The sequence below is a fragment of the Canis lupus genome, chromosome 15 (assembly GCF_048164855.1).
Source record: "Canis lupus baileyi chromosome 15, mCanLup2.hap1, whole genome shotgun sequence".
Classification (NCBI taxonomy): Eukaryota; Metazoa; Chordata; class Mammalia; order Carnivora; family Canidae; genus Canis; species Canis lupus.
Genome location: NC_132852.1, coordinates 4,203,141 through 4,230,666, shown reverse-complemented (window position 1 = coordinate 4,230,666; position 27,526 = coordinate 4,203,141). Strand labels below are relative to the sequence as shown.

The following is a 27,526-nucleotide window of genomic DNA, read 5'->3' as shown; positions in this document are numbered from 1 at the left end:
CTTTGAGGGACTCAGCCAGTGGTGCTCCATTTATTGAACTTCCACAGGGTACAAGTGGTGGATACGCAGAGACAGTACATATGAAGCAAGAAGCCGAACAGCAAAATACTATAATACCTCTTAATGCTATTTAATCAACTCAAAAAGTCTTCAATGATAAACTGTTCATAGTCTTCTAACTACCTTTTTATTTTTATTTCCAGGGTTCTTCTAACTCTAGTATCAATGATTAACAGCAAAACAGTGCAAAGCTACGAGCTGCCCTAAAAGCACAGCACCACAGTATATAAAAGAAAAATCTAAAATTTTACATTGAGTAGAAAGTTATCAAAACAATGAATACTTACTCAGATGGCATGCCTGTCATGACTAATGTTCTCGTTGGCTAGAGATTTCAAAAGAGAAGGAAGAAAAAACAGTCAGAAATATAAAAAACATTTTTTCCCACAGAAATTAACTTTAATACATTTTTTGAAAAGTTACATCACTTAAAAAATAAACATTTAAGCATATATCAAAGAAAAAAACTTTATGTTCCTGGGGAAAAAAAAAAAACACAAACAAACAAACAAACAAAAAAAACAGCCCAAGCAGCCCAAGAGATAGAAACTGAGATACTATACCCAAACCAATCCCAAAATAATCCAGAACATGAGGCAGAGGAGTAGGGGAAAAAATTTTAAAAATGCTTCCCTCCAGAAGTTTATTCTCCTAGTTTAGCTACCAGACCTCTAAATGTGCCATCGTGCTTAGGGACTTGTGAGGAAGAAGAGGGTAAGAAGGCATTTTTTGCAAGCTGAAGAGCCATTTCTTAAGGTTTCTAGCCTTGCCTCAGTCACACATACACAATAATGCTCATGTTCCTGCGGCCTGGGTCAATCAAATGCTTTAACCTCTTGCACACAGAAGCCCACATCAGCTCAGGACTGCTTACATATGGTTTAGCATCTGCTACTAATTGGAACTGTAAAGTTCTTTTTAATAAGTTTTTAAATACTTTTTTTTTTATTTACATAAAAGCTCTCCCTCGAGGCCCATGCTAACAAGTGCCATGATGGTGAGCACACGTTCAGGCTACTGTGACAAATGGTCCTGGCCTGAAATACGGGGATGAAACAAAAGGAGTAATGCTGTTATTAAGAGTAAGTGTATTTACTTATCTGTCCTTATAAATGACGCATTAGAAAATACATCCAATATAATTCCCTTGATTAACCAAGGAAGCTCCTTACACGATGATGTGGATTGGTATCTGCCACTTATTTAAAAATGAATAACAAAATAAGATGGTTGGTGGATGGAGAAATAGATACATGATGGAGTAAATATTTAAAAGAGTTCCTTGTAAAACCAAGGCTGGAGGAGAAAAGTGTAAACTAAAGTGGAACAGAAGATTACTGGGTGTCTTCAGTGAATACCCATGTGCGTTGTTCATAAAGGTCATCAGCTTCTATGGGGTTTATACCTTTCATTGTCTTTGAGCTTATTTTACAACTCTAGTAGCTGTAGAAAACTGATAGGAATGCAAATTATTCTTGTCTCTAGAAACTCAAAGTCTGACCAGTGGACATTTGATTGACCTCCCTTTCCTACTGGTGACAAAGCCGTGTCAGCACTGCTCAGGGTCCATTAACAGGTCTCCTCTGTGGATTCTCCTTTGAAGAGGACAAAACAACTTCCCAGTCTCATCACTGGCTAATGAGTTAAATAAAATTGCTAACGTATTTATTTTCTATTAGTGGGAAAGTCACGTGTATCTTTATAACATTATCTTTCACCAGTTAGGAAGGTTTCCACCAAGATGCCCAACAGATTCATCTGCTAAAGATTAGCTGCTTCTGTCAGACAGAGGACACTCCACAGGCAGCTTGAGCCCAGGACGGTCTATTATTGGCTCCCGGCGCTGAATGCCAAGTGGCAATAGAACTTTGCTGGCTCTTTTTCACTAATTTTAATTTTCCTCTCCACTTGTTTTGTTTTGTTTCATTAATGGATGAATTATTCTCCATTATGAGAATGCTTAGGAATGCGGTTTTATGGTCTGACTACTTGGTGTTCTATATAAATTAATTAATGGATTATAGAGATTTATTCTTTTTTGGTAAGAGACCATAGAGGACTGGGTTTATTAGCCTTTTTTTTTTTTTTTTTCGTCTGCTTATTTGCCCATTTTGGAGCTAAAATCAATTAAGACATTCATGTCCCCAAGGAAGGAGGATAGCTCCTTGAAATCTGGACTGGTTTTAGTATTTCTGTCTTTATTCCTGACCAGTGGCTGAAATTATAACTAACTCAGAAATGTTTTAAAAATTCAAATTCACATAGTTAATGTGTTTAGAAATTACCACTAGTGTAATAATTTTGGCTTAATGAAAACAGTTATGTCTTATCTGAATTCTCCATGTTAAGTATAATATAAACATACATTTTATTCTACTGGAGTTTATTTTTCCTAGACTTAGATGGGTTTACTGGTCAAATAAAGATTACTCTTGTACAATGTTTAAAGATTATTTTTAAAAATGTAAATTTGTGACAAATCATTATCCTAACAAAATTTTTATATCAATACTGATTGTGTTTCATAATACGTCAATGTGAAGATAATTTCCAGGATCTCTAATGTTAGATTAATTAAACAAGGAGGCCATTAGACTGAGGTGGCTTTAAAGCCTTAGCTTTAAAGCTAAGTAGCCTACATAAGCAGACCAAAACCAGAGCCTGTAAACTACTTAAGGTTAAGAAATAAAAGCCTGGGATCCCTGGGTGGCGCAGCGGTTTGGCGCCTGCCTTTGGCCCAGGGCACGATCCTGGAGACCCAGGATCGAATCCCACATCGGGCTCCCGGTGCATGGAGTCTGCTTCTCCCTCTGCCTATGTCTCTGCCTCTCTCTCTCTCTCTCTCTGTGACTATCATAAATAAAAAAAAAAAAAAAAAAAAAAAAAAAAAAAAGAAATAAAAGCCTAAGAACAATCAATCACAAATAGCCAACTAAGCTTTCCCATATAAGGCAACTGCTTAAGCTACAGCCAATTAAATAATTTCCTTGCTTAGATTCCACCTCTGCTCTATGAGTCTTTCCCCTAGCTCATGGCTTTGGTGCACTCCTAACCACTTCTGTTTGTTACTACCTTATTCAAATCAAGTTTTGCCCAAATAAACTCTAAAATGTTTTAATATGCTTCAGTTTATATTTTAATATTAGGTAACATAAGCCTTAGGCAGATATTAATTTAAAAATTGTTGGATACGGGATGCCTGAGTGGCACATTCGGTTGAGTGACCAACTCTCAGTTTCGGTTCAGGTCATGATCTCAGGGTCTTGGATCAAGCCCTGCGTGTGGCTCTGTGCTCAGCACCAAGTATGCTTGGGACTTTCTTTCTCTCTCCCTCTGCTCCTCCACCATGTGCTCTCTCTCTCTCTCTTTCTAAATAAATTTTTAAAAATTTTTGGATAACTCAGTAATTTTGTAAGAGAGAATACTGAAACACTGATTACTAAGCAGAGTTCTATTTTTTAATATATTTTTGCTTATTTTTATATGCAATACAGAGCTCTATCTTTGGGTCATGTTGATAAGCATATTCATTTTTCCAAATTTAAAAGGATATAAAAGAGACATGGAGGTAGGACAGTATGATGTAAGCCTTGCTGGTCTGCTAACATGCTTGGGGAAAATGGACATTACTCCATTGTTCGCCTCAGTTTTCTGTGAAACAGAACTTACTAAGTTTGGCTAAAAAAAAATATAATTAATATGAGTGGTTAAGGTTACACTAAAAATAATGCTGACAGAGGAATACAATTGTGTGTTTTTTTTTTTTAATACATTATTTTCTATTTCTTTAAGCAGTGGTTTTCAGGTTTTATGGTTTCTGGACTCCTTTTTGCTATTGGGACTCATTAAGAAACCCAAAGAACCTTTCATTGATGTGGAAATGACCATCAATATTTAACATCAGAGAAATTAAAACTGAAAAACTTTAAAATATTTATCGGTGCACTTAAAGATGGCAAGAAGAACACACTGCCTGTTAACGGAAATATCTCACTGTTACTATTAAGTTGTTGTGACTACAGGAACGCAGCTCTGGGATTTAGTGTCAGTTTGCTACAGGATAAGAAAATGCATATTGAACAACAAAACTGGGAGAGTTGACTTAACTGGCTTCGGTTTATAATACTTGAGTGTGAAGGAAAGCTCAAAGTACGTAAAAATTTTAGTCAGTTATGCCTGATGTCCATGGGCTGTTTTTATGGTTACTGATGACTGCCTATAAAGAAAAAGATCGGTCCTAATTTTCTGTATAATCTGCTTGGAGAGCCAAGACCATGTTTTAAAAGGATAATTCTCTCTCCTTTATGTTGACTACTTGATGCTTATGATTAAGAAAATAAAGTTTGTTCACTTAGGTTACAGTCTATGCTTGTTTTTAAATGTTTTCTTAAGACTGTGATTAAATAACTTACCCAGTATTGTTTCTCAGGCACACGTGATCCTCTCTTAAGGATTTGTGTGAATCTCATCTGGTAACATTTTTTATGTTTGCCTTCTCTAAACTGGATCCTAAATATATAAAAATAAAACTTGGAGGATATCACTGACACCTAAAACTAGCCTTGAGATTTCTCAAAGAATTCTTAGAAATGACAAAAACATGGTTTTTCACTTGTAGGACAACTGTAGGGTTGTGTCATGACTGCAAAGTTCCATGTGAAATCAGAAGGACCACTCAGCCTGTCTAGGTGAGTATTTAACAGGTACAATGTTATCAATATGAATATTTCAGGATCATAGGCTTCAAGGAATATCCGTGATATTGGTTATTGACCTAATCGTCCGTAATGTTTTTATCTTCAGGGAAAACACTGGCCAGATGCTTCCCTAACAGCTGTGTTGTTTTCTTCCATTTAGGGTATTTTAGTCCTACTGTGCTGCTACTAGACAAAGTAGTACAGTGTCATAATCTCAGTTACTAAATTGTTAATTTGGTGAGGGTCTTGCTTCTGTCATTTTAATCTAGCGTGTTGTAGGCCAGTGGCTTTCAACTGGGGATGCATGTCAGATTTACCAATGATTTTTTTTTTTTAATAAAAATATAGATGTCCAGGACCTAATGCAAGCTCGCCAAATCTCTTGATATTCTGACATGTTCTTAGTATATTTATTGTGTCTCAGGAACATTATACCACATCTCAAGATTTGTTTCCTCCATGAAAATCAGGTTGATCCTCTTGAGACAGAGAAACTGAAGGACTCCATTCAAAAAAAAATCTGTTTTGTACTCCTTTTTCTGCCTCTGTTCTTGCTGGGACCTGCATCCCCACTCCATACATGTCGCAGAATGCAAATAGGATGAGGGAAGTTGAATGTGATTGTGGACTTGGAATATTGTTGATACCGCTCTAAGGTCCTATTTTATGAGCGTCTTCCCTTCTTCTTTAAGCTCTCTGTAATTCAGGTAACTATAGTAGACAGTGCTTCTATAAACTGAAATACAACATTTTAAGATGAAACCTGATTTTCAAAGACTGCCTCAAAATTTGGAATCTTTTCACTAAGTCTCTTTGCCTTCCATGGGAATACAGATTTCTGTACAGTTTCAGAATATGTTCTCCAACTTACCAGAATATACCTGGAAAATCTGATGATGAGAGCAGGCCTTGCCTAGAATGTCACATTTGAGAAGGATGCTCACTCAGGTCTGGCTAGCTCATTTGGAGGTGATAAAGACTAGCTTTACTTGGGAGCCAATGCCTACAAAGTCCCTGTAAGAAAACCATCCTGGTACTTGGCTTAGAACCCCAGCCTCACAGAGATAATGGAAGATCACTTCTGGCATGGGCAAGACATTTAAGATATTTTGAGGACCTCCAGAAGAGAAATCCACCTAAGTTAATGGGTGCTGTGGATAAAATGGGTGGAAAGTTGTCAGGCTTGGTATTTAACCTTGGAAAATAAGCAAATAACAGAGGGAAACAAAGGCCAACCCGAAATCACTCAAGAAAATGTTCAGACCGACATTGATTTTATTTGTTCAATATAGCACGGCACTGGATTTTATGGAGCATCCCGCAGAAGGCCAACACTCTTGCTGCCCCTTTGTACTCAGGCAATATCAGGTTGAGAGCAGCCTGAGCTTATAATCAAGAATATCCTTTTTTGAGATAATCTGATCACAAGAGAAAAAAAAAACACTTGTACAGAAACATTGTGAAAAAGATTTTGAGACAGAACAAAAGATTACCCAGTGACACTAGTGGACAACTACAAACTGAGGACACATTCTTTAGAGTCGTTGGATTCTGTGAATGTTCCTCACTGTCTTTGAGCTGTATACAGCCCTGTAGGCTGTCGAAGGCTCTTACTGTGTATCACTTTTGCCTACTGACCTGCTAAATCAGCCTGGTGGGAGTCCAATGGAACAGGCCCGTTTTGCACCCAGGAAGCAAAGGCATTCGGCCTTCCTAACAGTCTATCAGTATATACACTCACTGGGCTCTCCTTGCAACTGGACACAGCAGTTTTCCTTCCTTAGTAACATGAACTAACTAACACTCGTTTTTTTATTAGTAATAAAGTCCGGATCACAGCCCCCTAAGATAAGTACCTCACTGTATGATTCTTTCACCTTTTCTTTGCTTAAAAAATGCCTATAAAAAAAAAATGCCTATAGTACACTTTTAAAAATGCAATTCTGGTACATGTCCTTTAATTGGCAAGACACACGACCACGAACGCAAGAACAACTCAAATCAAGGTCCTACAGTTACGCGCTACAGCCCCAGTGCAGCTAGCATTCAGCATGTTCCCTGGAGTTGAATAAAATCTCTACATGTGAAAGTCAATGTACTGTTCATCATCTTGGAAGGCTAACACTACTGGAAAATATACAAAGTAGAAGAATCAACCGTGCAAAAAGAATATACAAAATTCAAGAAATACGATCGGCTGCTAGGAGACCCAGAACGAGATCTTTCTGCAGCCCACTTGTCAGTGTCTCCATATTTGACAGGGCACTTGGCCTGTCCTTATCTCATGGGTCTCATCTAAGAAATGAGATAATGAATTACTCCCAGAGTGTTACATGATTAATAATTCTGTTGAAAGTAAATATTAATGCTAGCAGTTTTGTAAATTATAACCTTCACAGTATGTAGTTTCACGAGAATACAAACCACTTCTTAACTTAGTCATTTATTTATGTAACCTTTGCTGTGAGTCACATTTCACCGATGGTAATAAAAGCAGGGGGAAAATCTGGCCACTTTATTCTCTTTAGTGATGGTAACCTGATGATGTGGCTCCGACCCACTGCACGCCCTCCCCAGGAAACCTGAGTGTAAGATGATGTCTACATGGTACAAACCTAATGAGAATCAGGAAGCCTTCTTCACCATTATTGGAAAAGACCAAAACATTTATTGGAAGCAGCCGTATACAGTGTTGAAAAAAATTAAACAGTTCTTTACTACTGAGACCTGGATTTACCCCTCTTGTAAGATGCATCCCTGTTCTATTAAAAGTTGATTCTCCACAACACTGAACATCACCTTTGCCCCAGAACATAGAGCGCAGGTTAAAAGAGCTTCCCACCTTTCTGTGTAGTGAGAAAAGTGTACTTGAGAGGACCTTCTGTCTCATGCTGCAAGGCAGGAGTGTTAAAACCACACTTGAGCCAGGCTAGGTCACCAAAGCAGGATAATCCCTAACCTAAGTGCAATTTCAACCTCCCCCAGAAATGCATTCTTAACCATCAGTCAGGAATATTCTGATCAGCATCAGGGAGGTCTCATCTGCCACGTGAGCCTTCTCAATCCTCCAAGGAAGAGGAGGTAATCTGCGTAAGGCCCCCTGCCCTTCCAATTAGGGGAAAGTGATCTTGCCTGAAACAAGCCTTTTTCTTTTGCTAATCACTTCTTTGCCCTACACTCCTTCCAATAAAATCTTTCCAATTTGTACAACTCCCTGGTGGCTCCTGTCTTCTTGCTAGATGGGATGCTGCTGGTTTTAGGAAAGCCCTTCACGGGTTCGAATTTACTCAGCCGAATGTTGTTTTCTTAGCAGGATGCACCCTGCCCTTCCTCAGTGACTCAGGTAAGACCATCTCCATCCTCATAGACACCCTGGTCTACCTGCCTCTGTAAAACGCTGGGTCCCTTCCTCTGCTTCGAGACATTCTTCAATGAGGAAGATCGTTCCTATAACAACAGTATGCATACAAAGATTTTCATTTTCTTGTGCATTTTGTTTTTTGAAGTTTTGGCATGTGGCTCACATGGGAGTGTTCCTCTTAACTGTTGCTGTGTGCCATTCCTGACCAGCCGTCTGTGTGCCCAACATAGGGCCCGGCTGGGGCCTTTGTGCTCCAGACTCTTATCTGCTGATACTATGGTTAAGTCCTTGATCTTGATTCTGAGCATTTACTTGATTTCTGGTGCCAGCTTCCTTTGGTTTTATGATCTGACCATTCAGTTAGTTCTGTAAAGGGGATGACTGTTTATAGAGATCTTTGTTGTGTGAAAAATGATAAAGAATCTGCCTTAAAGGTTTTTTTTTCCTGTTTATTTTTCTACTTTGAGTTCAAAACTGTTAAGTATTTCATGCCTCCAAGTAGATATCCAGAAAGAGTTTTGTACTTCCATGTTTATTATGCTTGAGCCACAAGTAAAGTCCTAAAATTGAAATTACAAGCTGTGTGTGTCTCTGTACATATATGCCTGCAATTCAGAAAGGCCAGTATCACACATCTGAGATAAGCACCACGAGATGATGTTACCACATGAGATTATAAAATTTCTTAAAGAAACTCTATTGTAATTGGCTTAGAAAGAATAACCTATAAATTGAATTTTCCTAAAATCCCCAGAAATTAAGAAAATCGAACTCCCAGTATTTTCAACATTGAAAAGAAACCTCATAGAAACTCAAAATGTTTTAAGAACTCAAGTTAACATGTTTTGGTAAATCTCTGGCAAATGAGATTAGCTGAATATTTTTGGTTTATTAAAAACAGCTCTCCCTTCCCTATCAGATATGATAACATAGTACATTTTTATTCTTCTGGTACATGTTCTTCCCAACCTTTCAGTCTCATTGATTAAGTGAGCATTACTGCTGCTTTATGTTTAAGACTATTAAAAAATATAAAATTGTGTTTAACCAAATTGAATCACTATTTTGACAAATTTTACTTTAACAGCATCCATGTTTTACATTATGAAATCTTTAAGATAACCTCCAAGATATTTAGGCAACTCAAATTCATCATCTAATGCTAAACTGAGTTACTCAATGGATACTCATGCTTAGTAAAACAGAACACAGAAATTCTAATAACTAAGCATGATTTTATTTTATCTTATTTTATTTATCCGAGAGACACAGAGAGAGCATGAGTGGGGTGAGGGGCGGAGGAAGGAGCAGCCTCCTCGTTGAGCTGGGAGCTCGATGCGGGGCTCCATCCCAAGACTCTGAGATCAAGACCTGAGCCCAAGTCAGATGCTTCACCCACCAGGCATCCCACTGACTAAACATAATTTTAAGGCTATATGCTTTTGATTCTTATTTTCACATGGGACAGAGACAATGAAATATGGACAAATGCAGGCACCTGGTGCTACATTTTTAGGGCCCATTTTCTCAAAGGCTACCTTAGTAAATATAACCTTAGTAACTAATTTTAGAGGTTACTTTAGCTAGAAGTTAAAATTAACATGTGGTTTACACTACAGTTAGTAGCAATACTTTGAAAGAAATACAAACGTGTACCCACTTCTATTTTTCAAGAACAAGAAGAGGTCTATCCTGAAGGAGGAAGTTTTTAGTTCCTAAACCCCACAGCACTCTTCCAGCTTCTCGATGACCCCAGAAAGCTTTATGGGTTTTTAATAACTATCGACATAGATCCACTCAGAGATAGTCAACCATATACCCACTACATGTTAACAGTATCTCGCAAATATTATGAAATTATTTCTGACCCTGCAGAACCCCTGAGATTGGTCCTGAAGTGTCAGGTTGCTCCAGAACATGAAAGAGTTTCAAAAAAGACAAAAGGAGGAATGAACTTTGTCTTAGTTTATAATGTTGGGTTTGAAAACCTAGAACATATGCAAAAACCTTAGCAAACTTTACTCCAAATTGACAGGCTCATTTCCTTGGTTTACTGCTAACTGCCTTCACCTAAAACGTAAAGTGTCGTGCATTCATTCTTTTTTTTTTTTTTTTCTGTGTAACTTGTTTGAATAACAAAGATTGTGTTTTACCAGAATAACCTTTTATGGTTTATGTTGACTTTGCTGCTTCCTTGAGTATTTCAAAAATCTAGTCATTTAAGAAAAAGGTAAGGCATTTTAAAGTTATGTTATCCTATGTTGACTTATAAAATCTTTTGGCACTTTAAGGAATCAGGTACTGTTTCTCAGTAACCTATGATCCTATCTTAATCAAGTGAGCAAAATTTCCTGACAACTTTTGATATTTCGCCTTCCCAGATTCAAATCCTAAGCTGTTTTTGAGATTTCCCAGAGACACCTGGAGAATCATGAAGATGTTGTCTTCACCACATGAAAAGAGAGATATTAAGAAATAATTAAGTCAATGTGATTATGTTACTATTGAGGAGTTGTATGGGAGGAGTTGTCAAATTAGAAATGACACTTAGTCATCCTCAGGTTAAATTTAAGTGAGTAAAATGTTATTGATCTACAGATATTCAGGTCCTACTCTAGACTCATAGGATCTCCCGACTTGACAATACTGATATATTCTTGGTCTACTCCAGTTACATTTTTAGGATATCCAGGGTATATTATATCTTGGGGCATTTTGTTATATCTGAAGGGTTTTTTTTTTTCTATAAAGATTATGTTCTTCCATTTTTTATAATTACATATAATATCTGCTCTTCTTTGAAAACAGTGCTAACCATTATGCTTATAGATGTTGACTATACCGTTTCTGGTTGCCTTTGTCTTCAAACTACAACAATGCTCCCCATCAGTGCATTATTCTATTCTCATCAGACCTCTCACTTTTGAGAGTTATCAGTAATCCAATGGCCACAGCCATGTAGAACCCTTGTCACCTACAATTTCTTGTTTCACTATGATGCGCTCTGACTAGCACTTGTAATCACCCATAGGCCAGAGTGATTGGTCTTCAAAAGAAACATCCTCTTAAAAGTCCATGGAAACGGACTATGCTGGGGGGACCTGGGAGGCTCAGTGGTTGAGAGAAGCAGATGGGTTCGTGAGACAACTAACCCAAGATCAAGCAAAGTGAGAATTAATGACATAGGCTTAAATGAACTACTGAGGAAGGACTGTGGCTTTTATTTGGAATATTTTAATGTTCTACTTTCTAAATATAAGGAAGTCCCTGCTCTTCTTATGCTGTCTGTATCCTAAAACAGTTTGGTAAATGAAGCTTTTGCTAAAAGAAAGGACATATTTAGAAATATTATCTGAGTCTCCTTACCTGACCCTTCCAGGATTTGGAAACTCGATATTATTTCGTATTCTTACTTTCAGGGCAATATAATTATTTGTCTAGGTTCAAAAAGAATCTGTCCTCCTCATTACCAGGACATAACCGAATAAACTGGTTAAGTAACCTTGGCCTTGGGCTGCAAGATCATATCTGAGAATGATGCTCACTTAATCAACAATGAACAGATCCTTTCAAGAAACTAAGGTAGACTTTATGGCACCAATGTTTGCCAAAGCCCTCTGGGGAAAACAAGCCTGGTACCTGGCTCCCATGGATCCTGACTAACAGATGAGCAAAAAAGATCACTTTGTAGAGGTCCAAGAACCTCCGTAGGCTATACTGGGTACTTCAGAAGAATTTGTGCAAATGTATAGACACTGAAGGTGGAATCTGACAGCAAGCGCTTGGCTGGATTTCCCAGCCCCAAGAGGCTTTTAAATGTGCAATCTAAGATTCCTTATGAAAACTTCCTGCAAACTATTCTTGCTACACCTATGTAAATAAATCTAATGAGACCAGTCTTATTTTGCGATCATAAATAATCTCTCTTTGATTATTAGAGGAGGGACTATGGGGAAAAAAATTGTGTCTCTGTGGGAAACTATGCATTGTTTATACTACACCATTCCAGGATATCAGATCCTAGCCATGTTCACTGTCTGAGTTATTTTGCACCTCTTTGTACCCTGCAGGGAACTGACGGATGTGAAAACTCCATTTTTCTCTGATAGAGTCTCCCTTGACTTCCTTTTCCCCTATGTAAAAATCTAGTTTCTATCCCTACTTGCATATTGACTCCATTCTTGTTGCCTTGCCCAAATCATCAATCCTTACCAAATTTCCAATTTGTCTGGTTTCCTGCACTATCTGGCTACAACCTTCAAACTCATGTTCCAGATTTTCCCCTACCTGATTTGTCATCACCGAGAACTAGCATCCGACTGTCCCGATCTCTGTCTGGACTCTGGTGACCTTGAAACTGGTCCTTCTGCCCAGGTTTGAAGAAACCCCAGGCACCAAAGTCCATGTGACCACACGTGAGCAGGATCCTCTCTGGACAGGCCATGAGAAAATGTGGCACAATGCTCAGATTACACATGCCTTTTACGACAGGTAAGCACACCTGTGGACGACCTGGCTCAGAACCCTCAAGACAGTAAGCCATGCTGTAAAACCAAAAGATGTTCCTCCACCGACCTCTGGGACCCACTGGACTGGTCTTCCTCAGGGCTCGGCTCCTGACTCTAGATTCTAATATAACCTTCTATATAAATTTATATCATTCCTTTTCATTTTAGGAATGCTTATTGTAAGATGCTTAATGTCCAGGACCCTAAAACAACTGACCTTTGCCATCACCACTCAACAGATAGAACCAGTATTGGCAAGAGTCCTCAGGAGACTAACCCTTAGGCTCTAGTTTGCCTCCAAAGTTCTGACTGCCTCTCCATCATTCAGGAGGAATGACACTCGCTTTGAACAAATAGTAGCACTGACAACGTGGAAGCCGAGCTCTGCACTCCTGGGGAACAGTGCTGGTCCTCCCCCTTTTGTTGAAAGACAAGCTAACCCCAAAGGACCACTTTGTTCCCCAATAATTCAAGAAAAGACCCATCACCATCTTTCTCCTTCAAAACCTAGATAAAACTATCTTTATCCTTATTCTTAGTTCCCAAAGACTCCCTGATGACACCCTTGCTTACCTGACTATGGAACCCCAGCTTTCTCCTTTGCTCTGAGCATTCCTCATTAAGGAATGATCTCCATATTACAACACTCTAAATAAGATCATCTCCTTAACACATTTTTTTTTAAACTCCTGGGAAGAGTTTTGTAAAAATTGTGGTCACTCAAGAAGCAATAGTCCCATTAGATCTACTAAAGTTTAATTTCAAATATCAAATTTATCCTCTTTGGTCAGTTTTGAATCAAAAGTGATGAAAAGATGAGAAATTCTTGAATAATTAATGGAAGCAGAATCATCTAATTCCTAAGAAAGAATAATAGAAGATAGTAAATACCCATTTAATCTTTAAATACAAAATGAGCCAGAATAATTTATCAAGCGCAAAACCAGATGCTAGTGATATGAAGAAGAGGAGGAAAAAAAAAAGGATTCCTGCCCTGGAGGGTGAAAATCTAAAGAAAAATGTGATCAAGCTAAGACTTCGAGAAGGAAAAGAAATTTGGCAGATAGGGCAGATATGTATCCTAGACAGGATGAACAAATAACACAAAGAAATATTCATGAAATTAGTGGCTCCGTGGGGAATCTGTGAGTGGTCTGTATGGATTCAACAAGATGTCAGTTATGAGATCAATTTTACAAAAGCTTCCTCAAGACAGCAAGAAGGATACGTTTCAGGAGGAATTATGAAAAGACAGGACATAATATAATAATAAGCTATTATACAAGGCCTATCACAGAGAGAGAAAAAAACAATTGTTACATTTTTTTGACATTGCTGTTCAGTGACAAAGAAAACGTAGGGCTCTGTTCCTTAAAAAAAAAAAAAGGAAAAGCACTTGTCCAAATACAGCTACACAGCACCAAAGAGTACTCAAAGCAAACACTGAAAGGTAATCCAGTGAAATAACCTACCGAACAATAGGAAGCAAATCACAAATATAAAACACTGCATTTAATTTCGGCAAAAGCGTTTTCTGGAAGTTCCAAAGTAGTGAGTGGTGGAAGGAAATATAAGTATTTAGGAAACAGTCTGACTGGTGTTTGCTTTAGTATTATCAAGGGTAGGTCAAATTAAACAAACATACTCGTCTTACTAGTGACAAAAACACTTTAAAAGTCAAACATTTCTTTGAAATGGGTTTTGGGTTTAGGTACCATTTCATAAGTAAACAGTGAAACTACTTTTCCTAAAAAGGAAGTTAAATGAAATAATCAACACATTTGCCAAGATTATTGACTCTGTTCACTAGGAATACAGCTCACATATACACATGGGCACCACCAGAACCCAATGTTTACATGGATTTTTAATATGGTGAAAATAAAAAAAGAGCAAGTCAAATATGACAAGAGATAAATTCTGGAAAATGTCTTCAAATTGCTTCCTGGGGATATTCAATCCTCTAAATGCCTGGCAGCTGCATCATTTAAAGTGTCTTCAGAGAGACTCACTCTGGATCCAAGAGATTGCAGGGTTGTTCTTTTTTTTTTTTTTTTTTTTTTTTAAATAAGCAGCTCCCTAGATGCTCTGTACTGCTGATAACCTGTTTTTGTTTTTTTTTTTTTTAAGATTTTTATTTATTCATTTGAGAGAGAAAGAGAGAGAGAGAGAGAGCACAAGCAGAGGGAGAAGCAGACTCCTTGCTGAGCAGGGAGCCTGACGCAAGACTCGATCCCAGGACCCTGAGATCATGACCTGAGCTGAAGGCAGACGCTCAACCACTGAGCCGCCCAGGTGCCCCCAATATCCCCTTTTTAATGTGATGACAAATTCTATGCTCCAAGTGGGTTCACTGCAGAAAAATGGGACAAAAAATAAATAAATAAATGAATGAATGAATGAAAAATGGGACAAAACTCCTTAATTTTCTTTTATTAAACTTTTCATGACTTAACTGTCCTCCCTTACATCTTTTTTCCTTATGTGAAATTGGTTTCCCATAGGATCGTAGAGACTTCATATTTCTAAAAAGTATAACGCCTTTCTAAATATTCTCAAATAATATAATAATAATGGTCAATCAAGCATCAGTGTCAATTCTGAATACTTACATATTGGAAACGATTACTTTTTATAATAAATAAAAAACAATCATAGAGAAAATATACAACCAACTTATTCCTCAATACCTAATTCATTTTTTTTTTTTTTTAAGTAATGTGCATGCATCACCTTACTTCTTGGGAGGCTTTATCTAGCAAACTTAAAATCTAAAGTTAAAACTCCCATTGAATCTACACAGACACACATCACCCAGCTCTGAATGTGGAGAACTCCATGTGTTGAAATCCTAACCCCCCATGCAATGGCATTTGGAGGTGGATCCCTAGGGAGGTGACCAGGTCATGAGGGTGGAGCCCTCATGCGTGGGATTAGTGCCTGCACAAGAGTCCCCAGGGAGCTCCCTCGCCCCTTCAGCCACGGGAGGACCCAGAAGACAGCTGCCTCGGAACCAGGAGGCCGGCCCTCACTAGACACTGAATCTGCTGGACCTTGATCTCCGACGTCCTGCCTACAGAACTGTGAGAAATAAATGGCTGGTATTTATAAGCCACCCAGACTACGGTGTCCTGTTACAGCGGCCCGGACAGATGAGGATACCGCATGCCAGACCCTGTGTTTATGCAACCCGTTCTCCACTCAGCGGAGTGGCGTTCCATGGACAAACTCTCCTGGCCAGGGCGGGAGAGTAAATATGAGGGTGGACACCTTCTTGTTCTAAAAAAAGAAGTACTTAGAGAAGAACAGAGAGTGTCAGAAGGACAGCTTGCAGGGCCTCTCTGACTGCTAAACCTGGGACAGCACCCTCCTCCCAAAACAAATGACAGCAGTGAACCGTAATCTACTAAATAAGAATCTACGTGTCCACACGGTATGTGGTAGAGAAGGGGATCTGAAGGGCATACAGGAGGGCAGGGGAGTGGAGGGCTGGTCCTAGTCATAAACCGTCACCTGCAAACAGGGACAGTCTCTGAGCTTCTGAGCTCCTTTCTCATTAGCCACTCCAAATATAACCCTAAAATCACCAAATCTGGCCCTTAGGAAACAAATGGGAACAGATTTAGGGGGAACATAGGCAAATTCATGGGATTTCCAGGCTAGTGCTGTTATTCTGAATCAAACGCACATGCCTCTACCCTTGACCCATAGGGGTCACACCACACACTGCAACCCTACTCAAGTGTCTCCAATTCCTAATGTCCTAGGAATTTTGTTGCCTTTTGTTAAATCTTCACCCAAAAAGCTGGAATGACACATTAAGAAAACACCAAAAACAAAAAAAGAAAATAGCCACAACCTGCTCAATGTTGGGAATGATGTCAGTGCCTTTTATTAAATGAGCAGAATTAGATTATAGCCAGTGGATTTATTCAAAAGTAAAAAGCAGAAGATATTTATGCAGAAAAATAAAACCGCTTAACTTCAACAAAAAAAAAAAGAAAGAAAGAAAAGAAAAAAGGTTTTCAAAATTGAATATCACTGATAATGAAGACCAGAATAAGGACCACTCCAGACTGAGCTACTGCATTTTGACAGCCATTCTGTATTATATTATGTCTTTACACAGACTCATCACTGATACATTAACTAAATCTTAACTCATGTCCAAAAGCCACAAAAGCATGTGCCAAAATCTATTTGAAATGCCTCATATTTTATTTTTTTAACAAAGTCCATAATAATGCCTCAGTGATTCTGCGTTGTGGTTTTGTGTGTCATGAGTCTAGTTAACTCCTTTCCTTCTCCATAATGCTGGGGGTTTTTTCTATTTTTTTTCTTTAAAAAAAAAATGCTCCTAAAGTATCCTGGATTAATATCCAATAATTTATAGCACTAAGATTATTTGGAAAGGAATACCTTAAAAAAAATGAGTGAAAAGACTTGAATGGACCTCGTAAAAGGGACAGGAATAAATATCTTATCATTGGAGGGGATTATCGTTCCTCCGGGGAAGACAAGAAAAACCTGCTTGGGAAAGCCACCCACATTTACAATGACATCTAGCCTTTTGGACAAGTGGACACAGCTCTGCATTTCTCTGTGTATATGACCCATCCTATCTCGGGAGCATAACAGATGAGACAGCTTGTCCCTTGTTCACACATCTCTCTGATGTCAGTGGAAATAAGCCGTAAGATTTGCAGGCCTCCCCCTGCTTCCTTTCTTTGGTTCACTCTTTGGCTTCACCCTGAGGCTGCGGCACTTCCAGGAGATACATCCAGCCATAACAAAGCTCCGAGGAGCAGGGGAGCATTTCTTCCCAGGGCTATCTCGAGTGAGAAAACACTTTTTCCAGAAACCTCCCAATAAGACTTCCCTTGCATTTTATTGGGCAGAAGTGAGTCATATTCCCAAACTAATTACTGGTATGGGGAAGAGAATAACCATGATTAGCCTGGGCTAATCGTCTGAGCAGAGAATGGATGTGGGGGGCGAGCGGGGGGAGGTGGAGGCAGTGAGGTGGCTGGAAGAGGATTAACACGTATGCTCCAACAAACACTTCCCTTCACGCTGGCTGCCCAGCAAAGAGGAAACATTCTGACTAGGGAGACAGAGGACTGTGCATCTTTCACTGATGTGCAGTTTCCTTTACGAAGAATCCATTTGGTTGATTTTTTTTTTTTTAAGGTAAAGATTGAGCTTTGCTACTTCAACAGATTATTTTGCTTGAATTTCCGCCTAACTCAAATAGATTAATTTGATTATTTCTAAACCAGATTACTATGGTTTACTGTCAATTAGCTAACATCACCCAAATGGTATATTTAGCAAGCTTCCCTTAGAAACTAGCAGCTCTAATTACATCTAGAATGCCCGTCTCTCGTTTGCCTGGTACATCGGATACCTACCAGCAGATCATAAACACACTGCTCAGGTCCCTCCATGAAGGGCCTCGTAGACCTCGCCTGGTGGGGAAAGTAGTACACTGGCCTCTACCTTTACACGGCCAATGGTGACCATGGATGGCGCAGGAGAATATGATTCAGAGACATCCTGACTGTCCCTCATTTCCCCCACTTCCAATCCAAAACAAAGCACGCATTTTATAATGCACGCAAAATCGGTTATCCTGTATTGGACACAGAAAACACAGTAAAGAAAACTGATGCTCTTTGAAGATTCTTTTTGATGTCTTTTATATAAATATTTTTTTCTCATATAACAAGAAAAAAAATAACACTCTAATGGGAGTCGAAAGTATTGTTACACCATCAAGAGGCAGCTGGTTTTCAGATAGCTTCGCAAAGTAACATCTGCCAGGGGATGCAACACCTGTCATAACGAGCACATTCCCATCACCGCCAACTCTGGGGACACTTTGCCAAAAGTGATATATCAAAGCAATTTAAACACCTGTGTTAGAAATCTAGGGCACCTTCAATCTTTGTAAGCTCACCTATCAAATTATCTGCACTCCAACACCCTACACAGGAGATGAGGCCCTATCTGACTGCATACAGCAGGTCTGAACAATGGGTAATTATTTATGGGGACATTTATAAAGGGTGTCATCCTCGAGGAAGTGTGACAATTCCCCTAAGCGAGTAATCACAACATAGTCGTGCTGAATTTTCAAGAAACAAAATAAATATCACCTGTCATCTGGATGACTCACTGCTATTTCAACTTGAAAGTTCTACTTAAAAACAAAACAACCCACAAGATTATATGCTCTCAGCCAAGTACACTATCTAGTGGCAAAGAGCCAAGGTCCTGGAATTACTGCTAATTATAAAAGTACATTCATAAAATATCGGAGTCTCCAGTAGAGCAGTGAAGTACTCACTCAGGGGCCTCTCAGAGGAGAGATGCTATTAGGGAAAATAATCTGTTTTTAACAAAAACTGGCTCAAACAGCCCATTTTCTTTATTCAAGAAGGCTTCTCTGTCCCTCCAGCTCTCTTCATCCCTGTCCCTAGACAGCCTCTCCTCCCTTCCCTCCATCCTCTATTGGTACTCTTCTCTCCCCTGCAAGCTTCCTTCTTGAGAGAAGCCAGACAATGAGCTAAATTCCAAATTTACTGCCTCCGCAAGAAAGGCACCATCAGAGCTCTCTAAAATGTTCTTTCTAGCACCTCCGTGTGATGGCAGTCTACACAGAGGGCACCGTGCTTAAGAATGGCAGCTCTCGGCAGTGACCATGAGCATGTTCCGTCGAGGCCCCACAGTCCCATGAGTGGATCTCGGTTACTTTCAGGGGGTTCTAATGAGAGTAGGAAAAAAAAAAAAGAGGTATTTGTGGGGAACCTTGAGGAAGCAAATCACCAACACCAATCACTGACTACAGAACCCATGCTTCCCACCCCCCCACCCCCGGGTGAGGGGATGGAATAATTCTGCATTAATGGCCCAAAGTGATGCAGCTCCATCTAACAGAGGTTCTCACAGAGTGGCTGGCCATCATTTCAGAGCCCTGTTGCAAGTTAAAAAAAAAAAAAAAAAATGAACGCCCAAATCTCCTTCCCCCTGTGCCCAGAGATCCTGTCGCAGCCCGAGCATGATTATGGTCAATAAATCCAGGAAGAGACATCATTTGAAAGATCTTGAAACTTGGAAGGCCATTTTAATTCAAGACACACAGAGGGTAGGGAAGCAAGCAGAGCGAGTCTACTTTGAGTCATGGCTTTGGAACAAGGGCGGCCAAGACTTGGGCACAACTGTCACCCACATTTGTGTTGGAATAACTAGCTAATGTTTGTGGAGTGCCTCCATATATCAGATACCATCTGGAACAGTGCGCATTTCAACACATTTCCTTAGCATCTAACTTTTGAGATTGGCACTGTCGTCATGTCTGTTTTGTGTATGAGGAAGCAGAGACACAGAAATATTAACTAATTTAATGTGATAGAACCAATATGGAGCAGACGGGGGATCTGTCTCAGGAACCAATGCTTTTAGCTAAAACGTACTACAGTACAAAACCTTCCTGCTTTCACTGATGCAAGACCATTCTACAAGCTTAGGAGGGCTGTTTGGAAACAAATGAGGGACATTAAGGTGATTATGACATTGTGTGATGGTTAAAAGCACCAGAAATGCTATAGCATGTTCATTCAAAAAGCAGAAGGGGAATCAATGCAAATACTTACTGAACGCCTCTTTTGTATGTGGTACTCAGTATTATAAGATGCATAGGGTGCAATCTGTGTCTTAAAGGACTCATACCCTGGTAGAAATCTAGAGTAAGCAATGATTGGAACATATGCAAGCTATTATTCCTCATTTCCCCTCGAGTTAAAAAACTTATAGAAATTACAACGGTTGTTATCTGGTATGTAGGGTCTCTTCTTTCTTTCTCTTTCTTCTTCCTCTTTTTTATCCCCCCTAAATCACTGTCAAAATAAGCATACTTGTATATGATGAGGTACTATGGTCTTCATTTCCCCCTAAGCCTCCAGACTTATGAAAGCCAGCAAACACACTTCTGTGCTCAGAGCCACAGCTAGTCCTCTGATGGGACACCCTTGCATGGCAGAGGTGGCTCCCCAATGAAGTTTTAACATGCAGCCACTTGTGAAAAGCCATCCGGGTGATGATTTACCTTAAAAGAAAAGTTCTGCTGAGGATAATAACAGTTTGAACCATCACAATGACAAAAGTAGTAGAATGAACAAAAATACTTTGGAGAAAAGGAATTTTCATATACGTTTCCCATAGTACTAGCATTCATCTTCTATTTAGCTTCTTCAGATTCTATGTCTGACAGTATTAAGCAACCAACAGAAAACAGGTTAAAATTGGCCACGACATGTTATATTTCTCCCTCTGAATAGATGGGAGAAATGTGTCTCCTTGTCATTAATGTACATAAGATTATAGAGGTCATGAAATTGCTTAACTGGATTAGAAATAAAAGAGGTTCAACAACTTTAAAAACATATATTTAACATAATAAATCTAAAAAAGATAGTTTCCTATTGATTTACAAAGTGACTTTTCCCATTAAAAATGGGTCCTAAACCAAAAAACCTCCAATAGTAGTTGTTGTTCTGAGATTCTATAATTCTTTACTGAATTCTTTTTGCTTTCAGTATTTACTCTGTCTTTTGCAACTAGTGGCTTAAATGTTCATCTTCAAAACCCTTTCTGTTGACTTAGAAGGTCTTTCCTCAGAGGGTGTATCCTGTTTCCACTTAGGGTTTTTGGCTTCTTGGCTTTTAATAGCTGTTAAAATTTACCCATTATTTCCAGGAATAGTTCACAACAACCTCCCCACTGTGAATAATTGGTAAAGCTCACAAGACACAAGCAAACACCAGCTCTGGGAAGACACGGTTGAGCTGGGAAGACACGGTTGAGCTGCAAGACAGTGGGTTGCATAAGGGGACACCATCAGAGGTGAGCCAGCATCTGAAGACCATTGTCCCAGGGGATAGCTGGCCTCACAGAGTTAGAAGCCTGACCTCAATTCCTGCTAAGAAGATAAGTCAAAAAAATAACCAGGCATAGTAGAGGAACACACGACTGAAAACAAAGAGAAACAACAGATTACAAAGACAGAAACTGCATGAAGCTGGAAAATGGAGTTATCTGGTAGAGATTTCAAAATAATTATGTTTTATCGTGCTCAAAGAAATAGAGGGCAAGATTAATAATCTTCACAGAGAACTGGAAAAGATTAAAAAACAAGCAAATAGAATTATAAGAACTGAGAAGCACAATAAGTGGAATTTAAAAACTAAATATATAAGTTTACCATCAGAACAGATATATAAAGAGGAAAAGGTGGAATGGAAAAGAAATCCATAGAAAATATCCAGAATAAAATCAGAAGATACATAAGGACAGAAATATAGAAAAGCCATGAGGCAAGGGTGCATGGGTGGCTCAGCATCTGCCTCTTGGTTTCAGTTCAGTTCATGATCTCAGGGTCCTGAGATTGAGCCCCAAGTCAGGCTCCAAGCTGGGCATGGAGTGTGCTTGGGATTCTCTCTTTCCCTCTCCCTGCCCTTCCCAAACCCCACTTGCACACATACTCTCTATACAAAAAAATTATTAATTAATTAAAATAAAATAAAAATAGAAACAGGAAAGGACCTGAATAGACATTTCTTCTAAGAAGATATCCAGATGGCCATAGACACATGAAAAGGTGTTCAACATCACTGATAATCAAGGAAATGCAAGTTAAAACCATGATGAGAGGGGCATCTGGGTGACTCAGTGGTGGAGTGTCTGCCTTTGGCTCAGGTCGTGATCCCAGGGTCCTGGGATCGAGTCCCACATCAGGCTCCTTACCGGGAGCCTGCTTCTCCCTCTGCCTGTGTCTATGCCTTGCTGTGTCTCTCGTGAATAAATAGAATAAAATCTTTTAAAAATAATAAATAAAACCACAATTAGCTATCACCTTACATCTGTAAGATGGCTAGACTCAAAAAGACAAGAAATAACAAGTGTTAGCAAAGATATAGAGAAAAAGAAACCCTCGTGCACTGTCAGTGGGAATGCAAATTGGTGCAGTCACTGTGGAAAACAGCATGTAGGTTCCTCAAAAGATTAAAAATAAAAATACCATATGATCCAGTAATTCCAGTACTGGGTATTGACCTGAAGAAAACAAAAACACTGACTCAAAAAGATACACACACACCCTCAGGTTTATTGTAGCATTATTTACAATAGCAAAGATATGGAAGCAGCCCAACTGCCAGTGATAGATGAATGTATAAAGAAGATAAGATAGATAGATATATGCAATGGAATACTACTCAGGCACAAAAAAGGATGAGATCTTGCCATCTGCAATGACATAGATGGAGCTAGAGGGTGTTATGCTAAGTGAAATAAGTCAAGCAGAGAGAGACCAATACCATGATTTTGCTCATAGGTAGAATCTAAAAAACAAAACTAATTGAACACATAAAAGTAGAAACAGACCCATAATTGCAGAGAACGAACAGGTGGTTGCCAAAGGGCAAGGGAGTGGAAGGATGGACAAAATGGGTTAAAGGGAGTGGGAGTACAGGCTTCCTGTCATGGGATGAGTAAGCCATGAGGTTGAAAGGTACAGCACAGGGGACAGAGCCAACGTACTGAGGTAGCCTGTATGGTGACAGACGGTTGCTACATTCATGGTGAGCACAGCATGATGTATACAGTTGTCAAATCGCTATGTTTTACACCGGAAACTAATGTTTCAGAGAAATAAACACTGTGTGTCAACTATTCTTCAATTTAAAAACAAGGAAAATTTAAGTTTTAAAAAGAACACACACAAAAAAAATCTCCAAATCCAAAGTTAAACGACATATGAGCAAGTGATGTAACTACGTTTATTAAACTATTCTTGTTGCTTGAGCCTTCACGTGAAGGCGTGTATATATCCTTCTGTATTTCATTTTCCCTGTTAACCACTTAGGTTTCATTAATACCCATGACTGTGAGACTACCCCACACTCCCCACTTGTGTAGCACTGATCACTGGACGCATCCGATAATGCTGGGAAGGGTACAGGGGCTGTTTGCTCATGTTACGGGCCCTCTAAGGCGAGAGGCTTTGTAGGAACAAAGGCACAATCCTTTCCATGTAGGACACGTCCCCCTCCAGGTGCGTGTCGCTAACCCCCTGCTCTTCCACAGACCCAGTGCACAAGGCAAGGTGGTCATCAGGTGAACGTCAGGCAAGGTCAGATGTCTGAAATATTAACTTCCAAGTTAAACCACATGCTTTGTGATTAGACAGCGTCAAGCATTTTTATGGTTGATTACTGGTGATCAGTATTTACTGGGCAATTTTTTTAAATATAGGCATAATACCAAGAAAGAGATGAGTAGGTATGACTGTTTCCCTAAGAAAGTACCCACGGGAGGGTAAAACGTAGGTAAGTACTATCATAAAGCGTGCCGGTCTAAAGCAGAGGTGTAGGGACCGCCCCGGTGCGTCTCAAGAGGAAACAGCAGTGCATCAGCTGAATAAATGTCAAAAGGTGTTTGCTTCCTCCCAAAGGAAGAAGGCTAAGTGGCCATGCAGCAATTAGGAAGAAGACGACAAGGACCCAGGGCAACGAAACATAAACGCAGCCAGAGGGTCACTAGCTTTCTACGGAGGCGCAGTCATGGGACCCACTGCGCTGGGGCAGGTACGAGAAGGCGCAGGTAACAGGTGCAGGGACACTCGCTTACAGCCAGGGCGCCCGAAGCCAGGCACCTGGTGTCCCTTACATGCTCACATGGGAGGGGGCTGCGACCATTTCCCTCCCTGCAAATCCGCTCCACCTGACATGTGATCCCTTCCATGTGGGGAGTCCTTTTTTTTTCATTTTCCTGAGACAAACCAGACACGTCAGTAAAGAAATCAGAGTTTCTACCACTTATAACAGACTTTCATGGAATCTGTCATTTTAACCGTTGCCAGTGTAAGGAAGGTGTCACTGGTCCTCTTCCTCCTGTGGGGCCTGAAGACTAGGATGTCCTGGCGCCCTCCATGCGCTATCGTTGCTGCCTTTCAAATTGTTACTCGTTTATCAGGAGAGTTTTCCCATTGTGTGGAAACCAGGTTTCGTTATATTACGTTTTCCTGGCCTTGGCATAAACGAGGCATCAGATAAAGAGAGGCTGACTGAACGTAAGGCACGAAAGCGGATGTTTAAGAACCAGAAAGTTTTAGATCCCCCTTCTGGGACTCAGGTGAGCACACCAGGTGATGAGAAAGCCGCACAGCGGAGAGCAGGAGCTAGACGCTCCCAAAGCTGAAGCTCGAAGGCACGGGAACCTTTCACTCCGATGGCTTGAACTCAAACCTTCTTTAGCTCACAAATGAACAACGTCTGGGTGCTTCACCTCCTACCTAGTGAATGTTTATTCAGATTATAAAACAACAATTGTTGGCACAACCGACCCCCTCTGCTTGAGAGAAGCTGCCGGCATTTTTACAAGCAAGAAAATGCATTGGCAAAGTGGTGGCAAGGCTCGTCCTGCTAATACTAACTCTGTCCTGAATGCAACCAACGCTCTCAGCTTCACTGTTTTCCAACATTTCCAAATGAAATGTTGGAAAACAATGAACAACATTTCAGTTCAGTTTTCCAACATCCAACCATAATTAATTTTTTTGAATAGAATGCAAGTTGGGCAGACTAGTTTAAGTGACATTCACTCAGACTAGGGCATTATGATGTAGTAGATTGGAAAGTTTAAAATAATATTTTCATGCACCCACCTTTTGGCCTTTCCCTCTTTTCTTTGATTCCTCGTGAGGTCTGGTGAGGTCCTCACAGGCTCCCGTTGAGCCCCCCAAAACATTATGCCTGGTTGGTCCATTTTTAACACCTGAAACCCAAGAGATTTGAAGATTGGTTAGAACTTTACGTGGACTGAATACGAATGCAACTTAACAACATAAAAATTTAAAAATTAATTCATGCGTACTGGTAACATGAAAGCACTAGTCCTTTGAAATAAACAACACATACTTGCTCCGTGAAGTCTATTTAGAACTTTCGGTTTATTCCACTACAATCTCCCAAGCAAGCAATTCGCTTAACTCAAGGGTCAGAAACAATTTTGCCTGTCGGGTGACAATGTCCCAGTTTTACAGTATCCCATTCGTCCAGCGGATAACGCAAGAAAACGTAGGCCCATCCATACCTTACCAGCTATTCAAACTCCAACTTTTAAGTCTTTACATAATGATCAAAACTGAACTCAGAGAAAGCAGTTCTGTGATAAAGGAAGTAAGTAATCCTAGCATTTGGGTCAGATTTACTCTAGAAAACGGTCTTCGGTACAGTACACGGGCTTTAGGTTTCAATCTACAAATGAGAGATGATTCTACTCCCCACAAATTTCCGCCTTGGACAAACATCTTGCCACGAAGACACACAAACCAAAAAAAAAGACACTAATCAAGTGAAATGTGGTTCCATTAGACGCGGAAGTGTGGAAATCCCACGTAACCCATTATGAAGTGTGAAGTGTCTCCTTTGAATTGCTACATCTTTATACAGCGCTCCTTCTCTCTCTCTCTCCCGAGATAGTTTGCCTCATATATGACTTAACTAGTATTCTGAAGGGAGACTAAAAATACCAGCCATCACTTATGTGGTCGCAACAGAATAATGCACAAAAGGCAAAGAGGGGGCTAAGGGGTACTCAGGTCCCAGGCACAGCAAAGGGATGGTCAGCCATCCTATACAACCCACCATCCACATCATCCAACCAGTCAGTCACTGATGTGCTTATCAACAATCAGAGGTTGCAAGATGCACACACACAGATCCTACTCTTACGGAGTTTACAACCAAGTAAGACAATGTAGACACTGACAGTGACCATAATACGAGGCAAAAATACACTACGTGCCCTCAGGAACTGAAGATCCTATCACATGGGAACCACTGCCTTGCGAAATACTTCAAATAAAATAGGATGCTCTAGTAAAACAGATGGGATTAACTTTAGAGGGTCTGACTTGAAAGTTTTAACTCTTCTTTCAAAAACAGGATTGAGTTAAGTGGAAAAAAAAAAAAGCACAACAGGTAAATAATTTTTTGAATTCAAACTAGTTGCTGTTATTTGCAGCTTAGACCCTAAAGATGTGTTAAGGCCGGGTTCTGGACGACGTTATACTCAATCCTAACACTAAAATCCCTTTTGGAGACAGGCAAACCAATCAACACATGCGGACCCCACTAGCCCCTCAACAATCTTTTATATCTGACGTATCTCCCACTTCTCTTCCAGCAAGCTAAACACAGACCTTACTGAGGAGATGGGTTAGTGGACCGTGTCTTCTTCGATTGATAGTCTAAGATACAGCTAAGCTAAATTTCTTTTACTCCTTTTGAAGGTAAGAGCATCTATCTATGCATTACTTTTCACAACATCCCACAATCACTGCTTGAAAATGCCGAGAACTTCTAATCTCTAGGGCAGGACATGGAGAGAGTGTTTTTTTATCTTTAAGATCTAAGATGACAAGTAATTACAATATTAGAATGAATACAAATCGTACCCACTATTCATTTTTTCTTTTTCTTTTTAAGATTTTATTTATTCACGAGAGACAGAGAGAGAGAGAGAGAGAGGCAGAGACACAGGCAGAAGGAGAAGCAGGCTCCATGCAGGGAGCCCGACATGGGACCTGCTCCCGGGTCTCCAGGGTTAGGCCCTGGGCTGAAGGCAGGCACTAAACTGCTGAGCCACCCAGGGATCCCCATTTTTTCTTTAAAAAAAAAAAAAACTAAATGTTTACTCAAAGCAAGAGTATATAAAGAAAAGTCTATATAAGAAAAGAAGAGGGGGACGCCTGTGTGGCTCGGCAGTTGAGCCTCTGCTTTTGACTCAGGGCATGATCCCAGTTCAGGGATCGAGTCCCACATCAGGATCCCTGTGAG

The 27,526-nt window shown here is 39.8% G+C and overlaps 1 protein-coding gene across 12 annotated transcripts in view; it reads right to left on the bottom strand.

Moving 5' to 3' along the window:
• The window catches only part of MCPH1 (microcephalin 1), a 232,935-nt gene that overhangs the window by 152,112 nt on the left and 53,297 nt on the right, over positions 1-27,526 (bottom strand). For all 12 annotated transcript variants that reach the window (XR_012007363.1, XR_012007364.1, XM_072775785.1 and 9 more), the window contains exons 9-10: positions 25,351-25,460; positions 348-385 (exon numbers count right to left, since the gene is read on the bottom strand). Coding sequence is in view for 10 of the 12 variants with exons in the window: in XM_072775785.1 (XP_072631886.1) it covers positions 348-385; positions 25,351-25,460 (148 nt within the window). In the remaining 2 variants the exon portion in view is untranslated. The remainder of the gene's footprint in view (positions 1-347; positions 386-25,350; positions 25,461-27,526) is intronic.